General features: G+C 43.7%; 1 protein-coding gene across 5 annotated transcripts in view; it reads right to left on the reverse strand.

Moving 5' to 3' along the window:
- Nucleotides 1–3,338: 3,338 nt before the first annotated feature.
- The window catches only part of LOC137539115 (arylamine N-acetyltransferase, pineal gland isozyme NAT-10-like), a 75,386-nt gene continuing 59,558 nt past the window's right edge, over nucleotides 3,339–19,166 (reverse strand). For all 5 annotated transcript variants that reach the window (XM_068261602.1, XM_068261601.1, XM_068261603.1 and 2 more), the window contains exon 2: nucleotides 3,339–5,917. In XM_068261602.1, coding sequence (XP_068117703.1) covers nucleotides 5,042–5,914 — 873 coding nt within the window. In that variant the 5' untranslated portion in view covers nucleotides 5,915–5,917 and the 3' untranslated portion in view covers nucleotides 3,339–5,041. The remainder of the gene's footprint in view (nucleotides 5,918–19,166) is intronic.

A 19,166-nucleotide genomic window follows, 5' to 3' on the forward strand; every position in this document is an offset into this window, starting at 1 on the left:
CAAACGACCCGTCGTTCAGAAAAATCCGACGTGTGTATGGGCCTATAGAGCAACTCACTCTGCCCTGCTGACTGGTGGCTGCTACAGATTATTTCATGCTAAATGCCCTGATCCGTTCTGGAGGCCATTTCAGAATAATTGGGTGTGTGTTATCCCAAGGGATTCAACAGACTTCCTAGGGAGACAGGAGAAAACACAGAGACACCAGGAGCCTCTTATGATGTAGTATGTCAAGTGCTGATCACGTAGTCTTAAAGAGCAAAGGAATATTGACAAGTGTGGGTAGCACGACTAGCAATCACAGTATGAAGGCAGGTGAGGAAATCCCGTCCTCACTCGGGTTCTTTGGTCATCAAATATGTGGGTCGTGCTCCAGAAAAAAAACAATAGTTCAGAAATTGAACACTAGACTAACCCCCCAAAGCAGCTGGGAGGCTGTGACATAACAACTGAGAGGGAGAAGGTGCCCCAAAATTAGGTGGTAGTGGATGAACGGTATATCTATATTAGGTGACTAAAAATAGCAAAAAATAAAAATAGCTTACCTCACATGAAGTGGGCAAAACCAATTTTAAACAAAAAGTTTTATTATTCATCAGACACTATGATAACACGTTTCACGGAACACAGTCCGCTTCCTCAGATCAAATTCAAAGCAGTGTCTGAAATGGGGAACAATGTAGGCACTCCTTAGAATATTATAATCAACATATAACAATATATATCAACATATTAAAACATTCCAAGATGATTATATTTATAGGCATACGATTATTATATGCGTTTTTTAATGATCATCTTGGAATGTTTTTATATGTTGATATATATTGTTATATGTTGATTATAATATTATTCTAAGGAGTGCCTACATTGTTCCCTGTTTCAGACACTTTGTATTTGATCTGAGGAAGCAGACTGTGTTCCGCGAAACGCGTTATCACTAAGTGTCTGATGAATAATAAAACTTTTTGTTTGACATTGGCTTTGCCCCTTCCTTTGAGGTAAGCCATTTTTATTCTTATTATTTAGTATTTATATAGCACCAACATCTTCCGCATCGCTGTACAGAGTATATATAGTCTTGTCACTAACTGTCCCTCAAAGGAGCTCACAACCTAGTCCCTACCATAGTCATATGTCTATATTGTGTAGTGTATGCATTGTAATCTAGGGCCAATTTAGGGGGGAAGCCAATTAACATATCTGTATGTTTTTGGGATGTGGGAGGAAACCGGAGTGCCTGGAGAAACCCCACACAGACACGGGGAGAACATACAAACTCCTTGCTGATGTTGACCTGGCTAGAATTCGAACCGGGGACCCAGCGATGCAAGCAGGGCTGTGGAGTCGGAGTCGGAGTCGTGGAGTCGGAGTCGTGGAGCCGGGCAATTTTGGGTGCCTGGAGTCGGAGTCGGGAAAAAATTCACCGACTCCTAATGAATTTGTAACTGTAATTAAAATAGAAAATATGATACATTTTTCTATTTCTCAGATAATAGTCATTAAAAATAATGTATATATACACTATATATACCGTAATAGCTGTGCTTAGTCCACAAAAATGAAATAAACCAATCAAAATTAGTTACTTGTGCTGCTCAATAAAGCAGTCCCCGTATTTTTAAGGTCAGATATACATATCTGATTGTGACTGTATATATGATGTGTACACAGGAATCTCTTATATATACTAAATAACATCTATGCTGTAAGAATAAAGCCTGATGTGTAGCTGTGTCACTAATAGAGATGGTCAACAAGATGGAAATAATTCTGCATTGATGCTGATTTATGCAAATGTATGCACTCCCTTTGCTGATGAAATCAAATAATTTGATATGTTGTTAAAATTTGGTTTGGTGACTACAAATTAAAGGGTAACTGAGACGGATGAAAAGTAAAGTTTTATACATACCTGGGGCTTCCTCCAGCCCCCTTCAGTCTAATCAGTCCCTCGCTGTCCTCCACCACCCGGATCTTCTGCTATGAGTCCTGGTAATTCAGCCAGTCAGCGCTGTCCGGCCGCATGCTGCTCCCACAGCCAGGAACATTCTGCACCTGCGCAATAGTGCTGCACAGGTGTAGTATGCTCCTGGCGGCGGAGTGTGTGCATGCGCACTACGCCCGACTGGCTCAAGTACCTGGACTCATAGCAGAAGATCCAGGTGGTGGAGGAGGACAACGAGGGACTGATTATCCTGAAGGCGGCTGGAGGAAGCACCAGGTATGTATAAAACTTTAGTTTAATCTGTCTTAGGTTTACTTTGTTACACAGTAGTACTATACTCTACATATGCACTCCCCACAGAGCTGCAGGGAATCCACTGAGAATGCTGTGCACATTGAACACAGAGGTGTTGTCTGTTTACAATCTCCTCATTCCCCTGCAGAGTACCTGCACATCATTCTTACATGTACCCACACTTACATTGCCTAGGGCCTGATAGATGTTCTTTGTTCCGGTTTGTACCTTTTACAAGTACTCTTACCAAGGACTAGTTTTAGTCTAAAGGGAATAAATATAGTAGTCTACATATCCTTCTCACTTCAGTTGTCTTGTAAAATTCCTAAGCGTTGGCAGTTAAGAGACGAATTTCATGTTACATACTTTTAATCAACAAAATTGTAATATGCAAATTAGAGGAGTCGGAGTTGAGGAGTCGGAGTCGGTGGAATCCTAAACTGAGGAGTCGGAGTCGGTGGATTTTTGGACCGACTCCACAGCCCTGGATGCAAGGCGAGAGCGCTAACCACTATGCCACCGTGCTGCCCGGTAGGGTAGTATATATTACCACGTAGTATATTTTTTGCTATTTTTAGTAACATAATATAGATATACCGTTCATCCACCACCACCTTTTTTTGGGGGCGCCTTCTCCCTCCCAGTTATTTCAGAGTAATTGTTCTTTTAAATTGTTGGCTGTCACAGGAGCCCTTGTGGCTGACCGCACTTAGCCTTCTAAACGGTGCCAGCGCACAGATCGTGCGAACTCTGGTCGCAGTCAATGCGCAGGAACCGCTAAGAATTAGCCGCAGACAACTCAGAAGGGAGCCTGTGAGACACGGGTGATTGCAACGTCACCTACTGGTTCAGAGTAAACTGCCACCACCGCGGTTACTATGGGACCGTGGGGCCCACTAACTGACTGACTAATCCTGCGAATAAAACGGTTAAACACACGATATTCTGTCTAGCCAACAACAAACAAACAGTAGCGTATCTTCAGAGACCCGGGATCATTTCTGTGTGTGCTGATAAGCAGGGTAGCGGAAAGTGAATGACTTGGAGAAAGTCGTTTATTCACGCAATATAAATAATTAATATATACAGACAATTATGAAAATCAACAATTATGAAAACAGCAATAGCCAGTATGAAAAATAAAAGAAGGGAGAAAATTACTTAGTTCCTGGAAAGATGTCCTTATTGTGGGAAGAATCATAAAGTCCTTGGTTTCAAAGTCCAGAGTTCAGACCAGGTGGATACCAGCATATCCTCAAGCTGGCATCTGATGAGTGCAAGATGGTTCAGTGTGGAGGACCCAGCCCGCCTGCTGGCTCTGTGCTTTTGATGAAGCTGGTTTGGGGGTGTGGCAATGCCAGCCCCCTCTGAGCTACCAGCAAATGACAGTTCATTCCCTCTGAGAGATTTTAGAGCTAAACTTATGAATTGCTGTAACTCCTGAACCATACACGTTACATTTAGGGGGGTAACAGCTTCATACTTGGAGGAAAATACAGATTAATATGATACCTGACATGGCTAGTGCATCAGATCAGGGTCCTGAGTAGATTCATACCTGGGTGGTAGGGGCCCCGGGCCCCTCTCGACTGGTATCAAGAGATCCAGCATGACCCTAGGGATCCAAAGATACCGCTCTCATAACCACCCTATTTATTGTATTCTGTAAATGGGCAAAAGATTATATTGTACATTCATTTCTTCCTGCTAAGGCCGGAGTCAGCCTGACTGGAGTCCAGCTGTGTCTGCTTCTTGTCTATGAAAAGGCCCTGTTGGCTCCTTCAATTAACATCTGAATGTGAAATCTGCTTAGACAACTTTGAGTTTACACCTCTGGCTTGATCAGCAGTCACAGGGCCAGTCTTCCTGCCAGCTGCTTGTCACCTTATACCTGATGGATGGGCCATCAGCACAGCTTGAAGCCAGGGACTCTCTGGGCCCAGGCTCATTAGCATATCAAAAGAGCCATCCTGCAGTTAAGGTGATGCTATTCCTCTGCTAAGAAAGGACTGCAGACCTCCTACACACTCAATCCAGATTCTATCGATTTGAAGCGCAATCGACGCAGAGAATCGAGTGCGATCGCTTTTCTTCACGGGCGGTTCCAGGACGCGCCTGCGTCCCCGCAATCGTCCGTGACATTGGCCCAAAGAGATGCTTCTTAAATACATGAGTAATACAGAATACTTGATTGTGAGGGGTTCCTACAATGTGCACCACTCACCGACCTCCAAACTGACCTACAGACTGATGTCAGCAGACATAGTACCTTCTGTCTTTAATCCCTAAACTAATAAGAGCTGTCCACAGTCCATGATAGTTCAGGCTAGCTGGTTTTGCCCAGATAACTCTTACCTCTAGCTCCATAGGCAAATAGAGGAACACATGTTATCACTTTGGCAGTATTGGCCTGGAGGACCCAAAGTACTCTCTTACATATCTACTATCATGAGTGGTACTCCTAAAACTGAAATGCCTACAGTGAAAGTGTCATTTTAGACAACTGGGCCACCAGTTAACTGCCAAACACTGGTCATTTTGGGAAATGTGTCCCACCCATTTATTTTATGTGAACATGTGAATGAGCCTAAAAACTGATGCAGAGAAACCAACAGAAAGAGTTGCACCTCTTTCCACCCATAAAACCGGGTGATGAGCTCTGTAAAAGGAAATATAAATCCATACTTTGTAAATGTGACAATTTTTTCTTTTAAAAAATTTACAAATCATCAAAAAATGTTTTGGATATTATGTTTTGCCCATGAAGCAACCATCAAATGTGTATTCAAGCTTTCACCCTTAAATTGTGTATCTGCCAGGGTTGTTGGCCACAACAAGCCTAGATTGTAAGACAATACCAAATTTCTCTCTTAAAACCTCTTCTATTTCATCATTTTGTAGCGTTTTAAACTCCACCAGGTCAATGCCTTCTCGATAATTGTATTTGGTTTCTGTGTATGTCCATCCAACTAGTGCTCGTAGTCCATCACTAACCTGGAGAGTACACACTGACTTGTTGGCGAAGGCAGACTCTGGAGATGTTTGATGGAATCTGCTGGAAAACTCAAAGAACTCTATAGTCCTCTCCTCTAAGGTAAAACAGTGGATCTTCTTATAACATGATCTATCGATAAGTTCTGATTCTGAGAACGACCCATCAGACACCATCTGCTTTCTCCTTATCTTGTCCAAGAACCAAGTCCCATTATTTTCTGTGAGACGGAATATTCCAGGAGTCTGAAGCTGATCCTTCCCACTTATGAGCTCCAGGGGTTGCCAGATTTGGGAGGAGGATCCAAAAGCCCCATCCACAATGTACACCTTGTTGTCTATCGTCACCTTGAGTAATAGATGAGTAGCAGAGGGGTTGTATTCGTCCAAATGGGGTTGGTAAACATGAGTTGCGAGCATCACCACATTGTAATCCATGGACTTCAAAACCCAAAAGAGAAGATGGTTGAGCTCAGAACACCATCCCCCTCTCTGCTTCATCACAACTTTTTCAAAAATGTCTTCTATGTTCAGAGAGATAGGCTCGCGACAATGTACACTGAGGTTCTCAAAGGGTAAGGTCATGACGTGGCGATACATGATCTCAAACAAGGCTTCAAGGTCACTTGCTTTGCTAGATCTCTTATATCCCACTCTAGAAAAATATTTGTTGATGTCCATTTTCTGTACATTGAAAAAAACAAACACAAAAAATAATTACCATTCATCTGGGACAAACATTCTGTACATATCTTTTTCTATGATCTTTATCCAGGTCAAGAAAATAAATAAGTTCTATCTGGACTTCTGCATTTCACATTCTTGAAGACACATCATTTTGTACATAATTTTCGGTGTACATAATTTTTTCAGTTCAAAATAATTTAGTAATATCCCCAGCTTTTACAGTTTTATCTTTAATGGGGCACCATATTGCCACACCTGCATTTAAAGCAATTCTGAAGTGAAAATAAACTTATGAGATAATGAATTGTATGGATAATCAGTAGCAAAGAAAAGAGTCCCATATTTTTAAATTTAGTATATATAGCTTTATTTAAAACATTGCATCAGACTTTCACAGTTGCATGTTTAGGATCACCACTCTGTATTTTAAGCAATAAAACAAAGCAGAAATAATGACCCTTTGAACTTTCCTGAAGTAAAACCTTATCTCAAGCTGTCTCTCACAGTTTCTTGGCTGTTTAAAGGAGTTGTCAGTCATAAAATGCTGCCCCCTGATTTACTTACCCGGGGCTTCCTTCAGCCCCTTGCAGCCGACATGTCCCACGCCGTATTTCCGCTTGCAGCCGCCGGCCCGGGGTCCCCACCGGTGCAGAGGCCGACCTCCTCTAGTGCGCCTGCGCGAGCGCCGCTGTCAATCAAGCCCTTGGGTTTGATAGACAGCGGCGCTCGCGCAGGTGCAGTAAGGATGCCCTCGAGGTCGGCCTCTGAAACGGTGGGGCCCCCCGGGTCAGCGGCTGCGAGTGGAGATGCGGCGTGGTGGACAGCCATGAGCTTCCGAATTCCACGGAAGCTAATTTTCCGAAATTCCGCCGGAATTGGGTGTTCCGCATTGTACCGCGGAACGCGGAAATTACAAAACGGTAGTCGGAATATGCGGAATACCGTGAATTCGGAATCGGAAATTTTTTTTACCAATCAGGATATGTGGAATTAGTTGACTAATCATGATCAGCTGGTGAAATCACTTGCAAATGCTTGCTGATGCTGACGTCACTCCTCCTGTCCTGGTAACTATCTTCACTATTACCGTCCACATGCACTCAGGGACTCCTGGCTGGAAGTGACATCTGCGAACTTCCGCCTGGGCGCCACCCAATCACTCCGCATTACAAAAGAAACGGATTTCCGCAAAAAACGAAAGTACTTTTTTTTAGCTAAATTTAAAAAGTACAAATCAACTTTATTAACAATAGACTATTATCAACAGTATTGATGATCATCTTAAATTTCAGATACAAAAACGATGTTTCAAATGAGCAACTGAGTAGTTCCGCTGAAATTTACGGAAATCCATTTAAAAATTACGGAAAATTTACCCGGCGGAATTACGCGGAATTATGCCGGAATGTAGCGGAATTACGCCGGAATGCAGCGGTAGCGGGATTTCGTTATGCCGGTATGCGGAATTACAGCGGAATCGGAAATGGGCTCTTCCGACCATGCCTGGTGGTGGGACATGTGGGCTGCAAGGGGCTGGAGGAAGCCCCAGGTAAGTATGTCAGGAGGCAGCATTTTATGGCTGACAATTTCTTTAAGCTCTTCAGAAAACCTCAGAGAAGCTCTTATGCATAGATAAAAACTCAACTAAGGGCCCGTTTCCACTCTCGCGGAAACGGCCGCGAATCCGCAGAGTTTCCCCGCAGGCAAATCGCGCGGGGAAACTCTGCCATAGGGGACAACGGCGCCGCCGGCCGAATCGCTTGCAGTAGCGATTCGGCCGGAAACCCCCACAGAATTCGCGGCGGAGGCTGCGATTCCCATAGCCGTGCATGGCACGGCTGATGGGAATCGCCTGCGATCCCGCCCACCCGCTCAGTGCCGGCGTGCGTCTACGAGACGCACGCCGCACTAGTGGAAACGAGCCCTAACTCTTCCTGTACTGGAAGACAACACGGGACTCTTTACATTGCTACTTATGTTCTATTTATTGTCCATACTACACATGTAATTGATTATCTCATAAATTTATTTCCACTGCAGATTTGCTTTAAGGCAAGTAAAAATGTCTGTATGTGTAATTGCTTACTGAGTACAAAAAAGAACCTTTCTCTCTCCAATCACAATCATGAACATCTCATCTACCTCCTTTTAGACCCAAGATACCTTAAATAAGTAACTGAGTGGCCTATACAAATCTAATAGGAGGATTTTAACTGAAGAGAAGGTTACTGGATTTCTCATGAAACTTCTAAAGTAAAACGTTTTTTTTTTTTTTTTTTTTTTTTTTTGGGGGGGGAGGGGGGTTGTTAAATAATATATTGCTACCAGAATCAACTAGATGTTATTGCATTTCTGCAGTATGGCATTTTCCACAGCTAAATTAGTCATATATACTGTTTTTTCCACCAAAGTCCAGTTTATTTAGTTTGATTGACACACTCCTGCACTGAATCAGTTAATTTCGGTACTCAACACCGAGCCCCTAAGCTGGGCACCGACATAGCACTAATGCTATGCTGCACACCCCGCGCAAGGGTAATTCAGGGCTCTGGTGATCGCCAGACCCCAAATTACATCTCCCTCTGAGTTACTTCAACTCGGAAGGGGAATTGTATTTAGCGGAGATTTGAGCGGCAGCAAGGTGAGCCTTCATTCGGCTTTTTAGGCCGGCTGCTCAAGCAACCGTATCCAGCATCAGGCGATCCCTGCTGATGCCGGATACTGGGGACTTTGCTATAGTTACCCCAGCACAGTACCATGCATTGCGCACTTAGCGTGTCCTCTGGGCCAGATTTCTGGAAAGGCAAAAAACAAGGGCCTTGGGCGGCTGCAGCCCAAGGGGGCACCTACACATGAAAGAGGGGTTGCTACATATGAAAAAGGAGGCTGAAAATGGGGAGCAACACACGAAAAAAAAAAGGGAAACTGATGCCCAAGGGAGCTGTTCATGAAAGAGGGGCTGCATACATTGGAAATACACATGGATGAGAGGGGCTGCACATGGAAGGGGAGACGCTGCTGCTTTTGGATGTTGCACATGGAAGAGGGGGCTGCACATGGTAGGGGAGGGGCTTCTGTACATTTATGATACACATGGAAGAGGGGGCTGCACATAGAATGGGAGGGGCTGCTGCACATGGATGATGCACGGAGGAGGGGGCTGCACATGGAATGGGAGGGGCTGCTGTACATGGATGATACACATGGAAGAGGGGGCTGCACATGGAATGGGAGGGGCTGCTGTACATGGATGATACACATGGAAGAGGGGACTGCACATGGAATGGGAGGGGCTGCTGTACATGGATGATACACATGGAAGAGGGGGCTGCACATGGAATGGGAGGGAGTGCTGTACATTGATGTTGCACATGGAAGAGGGGGCTGCACATGGAATGGGAGGGGCTGCTGTACATGGATGATACACATGGAAGAGGGGGCTGCACATGGAATGGGAGGGGGCTGCTGTACATGGATGCTGCACATGGAATGGGAGGGGCTGCTGTACATGGATGATACACATGGAAGAGGGGGCTACACATGGAATGGGAGGGACTGCTGTACATGGATGATACACATGGAAGAGGGGGCTGCACATGGAATGGAAGGGGCTGCCGTACATGGATAATACACATGGAAGAGGGGGCGGCACATAAATGGGAGGGGCTGCTGTACATGGATGATACACATGGAAGAGGGGGCTGCACATGGAATGGGAGGGAGTGCTGTACATGGATGTTACACATGGAAGAGGGGGCTGCATTTGGAATGGGAGGAGTACTGCTGCACAAGAAAGGAGAGCCTTAACATACTTTGCCTAGGGGCACAAAAAGTATAAATCCGGCCTTGCGTATCCTATAGGTAACACATGCTATGGTAATGTGCATCATGCAAGTAACGTAACGTTCCTTATCAAAGCACCACCTGCGTTACCCATGTATCACGGGCCACACTAATTGCACAATATTTTCTGCACACAACAATATTAATAGATTTTAGTGAATCTACCCCAATATTTTATAGTGGCCTCATCTAGAAATGTTTCATGATACGGCACTGAATATTTTTTAATATCCTGTGACTGTGTTGGCCACAATGATGTCATTGCCAGGATGGAGTTGATAGAAAGATAAACAGGAGGTATTATCCCAGTGGGCGCAGATCATACATCAACTATACAAGTAATAAAGGAAACCTCATAAGGTGCTATCAGATGTATTAATATGTTGTCATTAGATGGCCAATAGACCTGCGATCACTTCTCATCTGTGCTTTTATATTTAGCTGATAATAGCAACATTAAAAGATAAGGGCACAGTTAAATAACGGAGGCTCCTGATCAATAGGGTGTTATTGATCGTGCTTCAGTGCGGGGACGTTGCTCAGACACAAGACATTTTTCATGTTTTACTATCCAGCCTTTTGGTTACTTTATTATTAACTACATTTTATTAAAGAAAATCTGTAATGAAAAATCCTCCCCTGGGGGGTACTCACCTGAGGTGGGGGAAGCCTCCGGATCCTATTGAGGCTTCCCCCGTCCTCCTCGGTCCCACGGCGACGGCGAAACACCTCCCGAAGCGGCGGCGATGTAAATATTTACCTCTTGGCTCCAGCGCAGGCGCAGTAGCTGCTCTTGCTACGGAGATAGGCGAAAATAGCTGCTCTCCGTCGGGCCGCTCTACTGCGCAGGCACAAGTCTTCTGCACCTGCGCAGTAGAGCGGACCCGATGGAGATCGGCTATTTCTGCCTATCTCAGTCAGAAGAGTCGGAACAGCGCCCCCGCTGGAGCCAGAAAAAGGTAAATATTGCACAGCCCGACAATTGTCGCCTGTGCGTTCCGTGGGCTGCAGCGAGACCGCCGTGGGACACAGGAGGACGGGGGAAGCCTCGATAGGGTCCAGAGGCTTCCCCTACTGAGGTGAGTACCCCCCAGGGGAACTTTTTTCAGTACAGGTCTTCTTTAACAAAAAAGTATATATATATATATATATTTTATTTATTTTTTTGTACAATGGCAGCAAAGCAAACAGCATATCGCAAGGCAAGTCCTATGAGGGTCGCATACAGGAAATAATCTTCTCTAAAGGGGCCAATACACTGGTTGATTTCAGACATCGATTGTTTGAATCGATCGGACGCAAATCGATTTGTGACCGATTATGATCGATTTGATCTATTTGACAGGAAGGAAAATCTAGGTCGATCCGCTGCTGGCAGCAGATCGATGGCCCATAGAGTTGCATTGGATCTAATGGTCCAATAATGCATTTAGATCGATTTCCAATAGATATCATTCTGAAAAAATCTATTGGAAATCTGTTCCTAGTGTGTGGCACACATCAGATAGATTCAGTCAGATTCGACCTAACAGGCATCTGACAGAAATCTATCTGATGGTCAAATCTGCTGCAAATCTTTCAGTATGTAACCACCTTAAGAATCCTATAACCCGTATAATTTTTTTATTATTATTTACAAGGGTTTGCTAAAAAGTTCTCAATCCAAAGCATTGTTTTTTTTTTCCCCCAGACAGACATTGACAAACCTATGCTAACAAAAAGTGCAATATTTTTGTAATGATCGCTGCTGCAGCAGCTATTGCTGGAAGTAGTGCTGCAGCTCAGGCAGTTCTGATCTATTTCCATGCAAGTTGCATAGCTTTGTCTGTCTTTCCCTGCTGTCAGCTTGTGACTGATTATCATTCACCTGTGTGGGAATCTGCATGTCTGCTCCCATTGGATGACCTCAGTATAAAGATCTGCTTCCTGCAGGGTTTCCTTGGGTTTTCATAGCTTCAGCTTAAGCCTGCCTTGCTGTCGCTTTAACCCCCGATCGTGTTTCTTGTTATAAAGATACTTTGCTGGTCTTTGCATCATATATTGGTTCATTGCCAATATATATGCATACCAGCACGTTTATTATTTTCCTTGTATTTGTGTTACGTTAATACATCAGTGTCGCTGATGTATACGTACACGAACTGTTTATATCCTGTGTGCAGTTAGTCAGTTTCCAGCACGTTTTGGTAGGTTGCGCGTACCGTGACCACCCGTGCTGAGGTAGTTACCCTGCTCCTGGTTCTGTTTGTGGATTGCGTTCATCTCTGCGAAGAGATAACGAATCCTTCTGAATCCTGTTCTGTTACCGTTTGTGGATTGCGTTCATCTCTGCGAAGAGATAACGAATCCTTCTGAATCCTGTTCTGTTACCGTTTGTGGATTGCGTTCATCTCTGCGAAGAGATAGCGAATCCTTCTGAGTCCTGTTCCCTGTGTTACTCCATTCCTAGTCAGCGTTCCTGCTTATGTCATATATCGGTTCATTGCCGATATATACATATGTTAGTCAGACGTTACAAATAGTTTCATTGATAGCTGTAATTGTAATACGCTAGGAAAACATACTTATTGTATATTTATCTGTGTTACGTTCATCTATCTTAATCCTGCTATTTTCTGACTATCCTGTCCTGTCTTTGTGAGGCACGCCATCGCCGCAACGCATTGGCTGCCTCATTCCAGTCTGTCTGGTTTTGGACGCTTGCTGTCGCTAAGTAGCCGCTAGCTAGCAAGCGTTCATTCTGTCTACCTGTCCTGATCTCCTCAGTTCTGGTTTATGCGCTCAGCGCTACTTTGCGCTGAGACGTTATAACGAAAGCATTGTTTGTGGCTGTCAGATCTGCACCGGCTCTGTGCGCCACAATCTCCTATTGGAGTCAGTCCTCCCCTCCACTATACTAGGGATAGCCTGTTTCCTTGTGCTGGTGTGTGTACCTCCTCCACGCCAGCTCATGCGTTGCATGCTGACTGTGGAGAATACACCACCAAGCCTCACATTATGAAAACCCCATTACCAATCCCCATTGTGGGGGGGATTCCCAGAAAGTATGACACTGTTAATTATGGTTCCTGTTCCTTTAAGAAATTTGAAGAACTTAGCTCTGAAACAGAAAATGAGTTTTTCTCTGAATGTGCCAGGTTCCTGACCAATCCTGATCTCCAAGCGACTCCTGTTTCAACCTGGGCACTCCAACTAAGTTATATTTTGTTTAAAGGGGAATTATTCCAGTGGGCATTTGATGTTCTCAATCATTCCGATTTGAAAGATAGACCGCTGGAATTTCTAGCGTTTGTGATCCATAACTGGTTGCGCATAGATCCATTGCCTTTTCCTCTTAATGAACTCCTGGCAGCAGGCCAATCAGCTACTCCTTCAATTGCTTGCAAAAATGTTCAGCAAGCAGAAAGTGTTACTGATAATTTTCCTGCAGCTTTGAATAAAACACCAAAAACCGCAAGGTCAAAGGCAAAACGCAAACGTTCTAAGAAACGTGTCCAATCTGCAGAATCGTTATCCTTAGCGACTGAGACCTATAATGAGATTCTGCCATTAACAGATAATGAAATGCAATTGTCTTTCAGGGGAGTTAAATGGACTTATGAAACTACTAATGAACTTTCCTCCCTGGCTAGGGAAAATAAAGATTTTTGTTTAAAAGAATTATCTGAGTATGATTATGAGGAGATATTACAGAGTATTGAACAAATCAACTTATTTGCGAAGCAAGGAAAGTTTGCATACACTACAGTTCAACACTTGCTACAGGTATTGGAGATTCTTAAGAATAAGGAATCTGCCAATCACCTGCTAATTAACCCTATACATGTGCCTGCTACAATCATATCTGCAAACCATGATCTGCCTGTTAAGTATGCTTGGAATCCTCCATTCGAGAGGGGAGAGATGGAAGCCCTGGTCTGTGAATGGAAGAATGATTCAAGTTCATTTTGTAAATTTTACAGTGCAAAAAGTGAAGTGGTATTGAACGCATGCATTAAGTCAGCCTATAACCTAATAGAGGCTGGTGTGTGTAGGTATGACTGTGTGGCTCCTTTGATTGATGTGTGGGAACTGATTTTGGATGATTTTTATGTGACTCCGAATTCGCAAATTTGGCGTTCTGACCCGCCTGCTTCAGCACCTTTGGCTGATTCAGCAGGTGATTCGGAGCTCTTTTTGTGTGAAATTGAAGTTCCTGCAATTCCACCCTGTACCATGGATAACTCAGTGTTACTTCCCAGTAAAACAGAAGCCACTGATACATTCTTAACCTTGCCCTGCGCAAATTTCTCAGCAGAGAATCCAGAGGTCCTGCTGACTTCCGAGTCCAGCCTAGCCAGTACTCATGACTCTTTGTTTAGTGAAACAGACACCAGAAAAATCTTGCCTGTCTCTGCAAACACTTCTGCAGAAATTACCTGTGTTAATAAAGCTGGAAAATTTGTACTTACCTCTGTAATTTTCCTTTCCTGATACAACTCCACGTCGACATACTTCCTGGGTTAGCTCCTCCCCCTAACCCCTATAGGACCCGTATAGATCTATAAATAAAGGTCATGACCCTATACACCCCATTCTTGTTTATAGTACTCAGACACACAAAAATAAGGGAGGGTCGTATGTCGACGTGGAGTTGTATCAGGAAAGGAAAATTACAGAGGTAAGTACAAATTTTCCAGCTTTCCTGATACCTCCACGTCTCCATACTTCCTGGGATATAACTAGCACACAATAAACCAGACGGGTGGGAATATGCAAAATATTTATATAAGGTCAGATAACAATTATTTATCCACAGATGCCAAGACTTTTCTTCCAAAATTAACAGAGGTTAACACAGATGGATCTATTCTGTAATGTTTGATAAATGTATTTGGGGAAGCCCAATTTGCTGCTTTACATATTGTAGTAAGCGAAACCCCCGATGAGGCTGCCCATGAAGCTGATACACCTCTGGTTGAATGTGCTGAAGTTGAGGGCATTTCATTTGTTCCAATGTTTCTGTAGGCTGACTTTATAAATCTGACTACCCAGGTGGCTATTGTCCTAGCCGAAACCTCCTTCCCCTTTCTGGGGCCTGAAGGACAAACAAACAGATGATCCGAACTTCTAAAAGGTTCTGTAGCCTCAATGTAAACTCTCAAAATCCTAGCAATGTCCAGATGCTTGTATGAAGATCCTTCTTCTGAGTCTGGAAAGGCTGGCAGCGTCCACTCTTGATTTAGATGTTTAGTTGAAACTACCTTTGGTAGAAAAGTCATTACTGGTCTCAGAACTACCCTATCTGGGAAAAAGGTAATATAAGGATCAGTAGCTCCCAAAGCTTGAATCTCTGAGACTCTTCTGCCCGAAGATATGGCTACTAGGAATGTTGCTTTCAGAGTTAGGTTCCAAATAGAACAGGATTCAATAGGCTCAAAAGGAGGCCCCGATAAGTATTCCAGAACCAACGGCAAATCCCATGAGGGAAGTATCTTTTTGATTGGCGGTCTGATTTTCATTAATGCCTGGCAGAACAACTGGATCAGTCTGTCTGCAGACAGTCTCTTGCCTATCAGACTTGAAATGGCTGATATTTGACCTCTTATGGTACTGACACTTAAGCCAAGGTCAACGCCTGTTTGTAAAAACTCGAGAATATGAGGTATTGATGGGGACATAAAGTCAACTCTCCTGATTGAAGAAAAGTCTATGAATTTTTTCCATATTCTGTGATATGATTTGTTTGTTGAGACTTTTCTTGCCTGCAATAAGGTACCTATCACTGACTGAGAGAATCCTGCTTCGATTAGAATTTTCCTTTCAATCTCCATACCGCTAAGGACAGCATCTCCGGATTCTGATGACTCATTCCGTTCTGTGTTAATATGTTCTGTGACATCTGTAACCTCAGAGGAGGGTAAAGTGACATCCTGAATAATAGAGGAAACCAAGGCCTCTTGGGCCAGTAAGGAGCCACCACTATTGCTTCCATTTGTTCTGTCATCAGCCTCCTCAGGAATCTCAGTAATAGTGGAACTGGGGGGAAGGCATATACCAGTGATGCCTTCCATGGAAACGTCAAAGCATCTATTCCACTTGTGCCTGGGACCCAGTGTCTGGAGAGAAATACTGGCAATTGGTTGTTGTGGTCTGATGCAAAAAGGTCTATTTGAGGAAGACCCCACAATTGTACTATCTGCTTGAAAACTCCCGAGTTCAACTTCCACTCGTTGTTGTCGAGCGTATTCCGAGATAGGAAATCCGCTTGCACGTTCGATTTCCCTGGAAGGTAGACTGCTCTGATTGCTATCAGGTTCTCCTCTGCCCAATTCATTAATGGAGAAAGCTCCTTCATTAGTGATAAGCTCCTGGTCCCACCTTGCTTCTGGACATATGCTACAGCTGCACGATTGTCCATCCTTAAGCATAAGGCTGTATTCCTCACAACATGTGCAAAAGCTTTGGTTGCCTGAAAAGCTGCCCTGAGTTCTAATACATTGGAAACAACTTTTTTCTGGACCTCCGGCCACTGACCCTGTGCCCAGTGATGAAGACAATGGGCTCCCCAGCCTTCCTGGCTCGCATCTGACGTAATTATGCTCCAGTTTTGGGGAATAAGTGAGAAGCCCTGTCTTAAGTTGTCCTGGTTGGTCCACCATAGTAATGAAATCCTGCAAGGTATTGATAGCTTTATTCTTTGGCTCATTGATGATTGATTCCATTGGCCTAGGAAATTCAACTGAAATTTTCTCATGTTCCATCTGGACCATCTCACCATGGGAATCACTGATGACATTACTCCTAGTACCTGCAGGCACTGTCTTGCTGAGATGTAAGGAAGGTACATTGTTGAATACATCATTTTGTGAATCTTTTGTACTTTCTCCTCCGGTAAGCACACTGTGTTGAACACTGTGTCGAAGGTTGCTCCGAGGTAGATTAATCTCCTGGATGGAGTCATCTGGCTCTTCTTGAGGTTGATTATCCAACCCAACTCTTCCAAAAATTTGATTGTGATGTCTCTGTGCATGATTAGTTTCAGCTCTGAGTCTGCCAAAATCAAGATATCGTCTAGATAATGGTGAATTCTGATACCCTTGAGCCTCAACTCCGCCACTGCTGAGACTAACACCTTTGTGAATGTCCGAGGTGCTGTTGAGAGCCCGAAGGGCAAAGAATTGAATTGGAGATGTGTATCGTCTATACAAAATCTCAGGTACTTTTGCAGTTTCTCCTGTATGGGTATATGAAGATACGCGTCCTGAAGATCGATGGATAGCATCCAATCTTGGGGCATGATGACCAGAATAATTGATTGGAGGGATTCCATTTTGAATTTCGGAATTGATATCGATCTGTTTAGATACTTCAGGTCTATCACCGGACGGTATCCTCCGCTTTTTTTCTGCACAAGGAAGAGCTGAGAGTAGATACCTTTTCCTTCCTCCCCTGATGGGACTGTGCGTATTGCGTTCTGTTGCAGCAATAAATTCACATAGTCTCTCAATGTGGCTGCCTTTTCTTGGTTCTTTGGAAGCCGTGTTTGAATAAATTTGTCTCTCGGAGAGTATCGAAATTTCCATTTGTGCCCTGCTGATATTGTCGCAATTACCCATTTGTCCTTGACCTTTTCCACCCAAACGTCCTTGAAGTTCATCAGACGGGACCCCACCATGGACGTCCGGGTGGGCGTAACTTCAAAAAGACTGCTTAGTTTGGCCAGAAGACGATGTATTAGATTTCAGTGATCTTGCTAGAGAAGATTGTGAACTTTTCCAGTTACCTCTGAACGGTTTACCTGGTCTATATGTTCTTGCGTCTTTGAAACGGGTATTTTGTTTCCTGTTGGGCGGAAAATTTCTCTTCTGTGGCCTGTCTTGTGGGATAAGTCCCGATTTTCCTCCGGTTACTCTGGAAATCGCCTTATCCATCTCGTTCCCAAAGAGAGATACTCCATCGTATGGTATCTTAACCCAATTCTGTTTGGAGCCCATGTCTGCCCTCCATGACTTTAACCACATAGCCCTCTTTGCGGTGACTGAGTTTAGCATAATCCTGGAAAGTGATCTAAGGATGTCCATTGAAGCTTCGCCTACAAAGTCTGCCGTAATTTTCAAATCTTCCATTGCTGATAATATTTCTTCCTTATCTGCATCCTGTTGAACTGCTTGCTCTATATTGGATGTCCAGACTTTAAGAGCTTTTGCCACTGAAGTAAGAGCTATGGCTGGTTTACAGGTAGCCCCTGCCGATACATATGATCTCTTCAGGTCGTTGTCTACTCTCCGTTCAAGCGGATCCTTAAAGATTGCGGAATCCTCCCTAGGAAGCGTCACATGCTTCGCTAGTCTTGATAAAGAAGCATCTATTGTTGGCGGGTTTAAGAGGAAAGGTACCTCCTCGTCTTTTAATGGATAAAGTTTGGAAAAACGATTATGAAATGAGGTTTTGTTTTCCACCTTCTTCCATTCCTCCAGAATTAAGTTTCTTATTTCCCTCATTATTGGAAAAGTATTCAATTTTTTCGATAAATGTGAGTAATACTCCCTGCTTTGTTCTTCCTCGCCGGAGGGTTCTGCCCAATCTAGTGCCTCCTTTATAGCCGTTATGAAAGGGCTTGTTAGTCTGAAGTCAAATAGACAAGGGGCTTCATCATCTTCTCCTCTGTCCGTATCAATTGATTCTTGATCTTTTTCCGCTTGTTGAGAGGTTGATGAATGTGCCATCACCTCTTCTCTCACCACTTTTCTTATTATGTCAGATATGTCTTCGGTTTTGTTCTCTTGTGACTTTGCTAGCTGAGCAAAGCATGTCTCACACACAGTCTTTCCTGGCATTGCCTGACCGGGACAGGCCCAACATTGATTTTTATCCGGTAAGCGTCTGTTAATTGGTGATGGTGATCTATATCTGTAACTGTGATGATGATAGCCTGATCTAGAGGAATGCCTCCTTCTCCTGGAGCGTGACCTGGATCTAGACCTAGATGATCTGCGAGTCTTTTTTGAAATATGTTTCTTTGGTCTTGATCTTGATCTTGATCTCGATCTTGATCTTGACCTTGAATGTGTACGGTTAGATCTTGCTTCAGATCCTCTTGTACCACTCGCTCTACAAAACATAAGCAATATTTAATTGCTTTATTGGGGATTGTTGTTTTTTTTTGGAATAATATTTATGTGGATAATATCCCATTTCTTACCTAGAAGCTCCTGAAGAAGCATTATCTACTGGCTGAACTGTAGACCTTGGTCTGTTAGATCCCTGGTCTGTATCCTCCTGATTCTGTGTTCTAGAACATATAAGCAATAATTTAATTGCTAATTGTATGCTACCCCTTTTTTTTTTTTTTTTTTTTTTTTGAGGCCCCTTTAAGATATATGGAAAAAAACCTTACCCAGATGGACCTGGATCAGTATTT

This window comes from Hyperolius riggenbachi, chromosome 11, assembly GCF_040937935.1.
Source record: "Hyperolius riggenbachi isolate aHypRig1 chromosome 11, aHypRig1.pri, whole genome shotgun sequence".
In the NCBI taxonomy this organism is placed as follows: Eukaryota; Metazoa; Chordata; class Amphibia; order Anura; family Hyperoliidae; genus Hyperolius; species Hyperolius riggenbachi.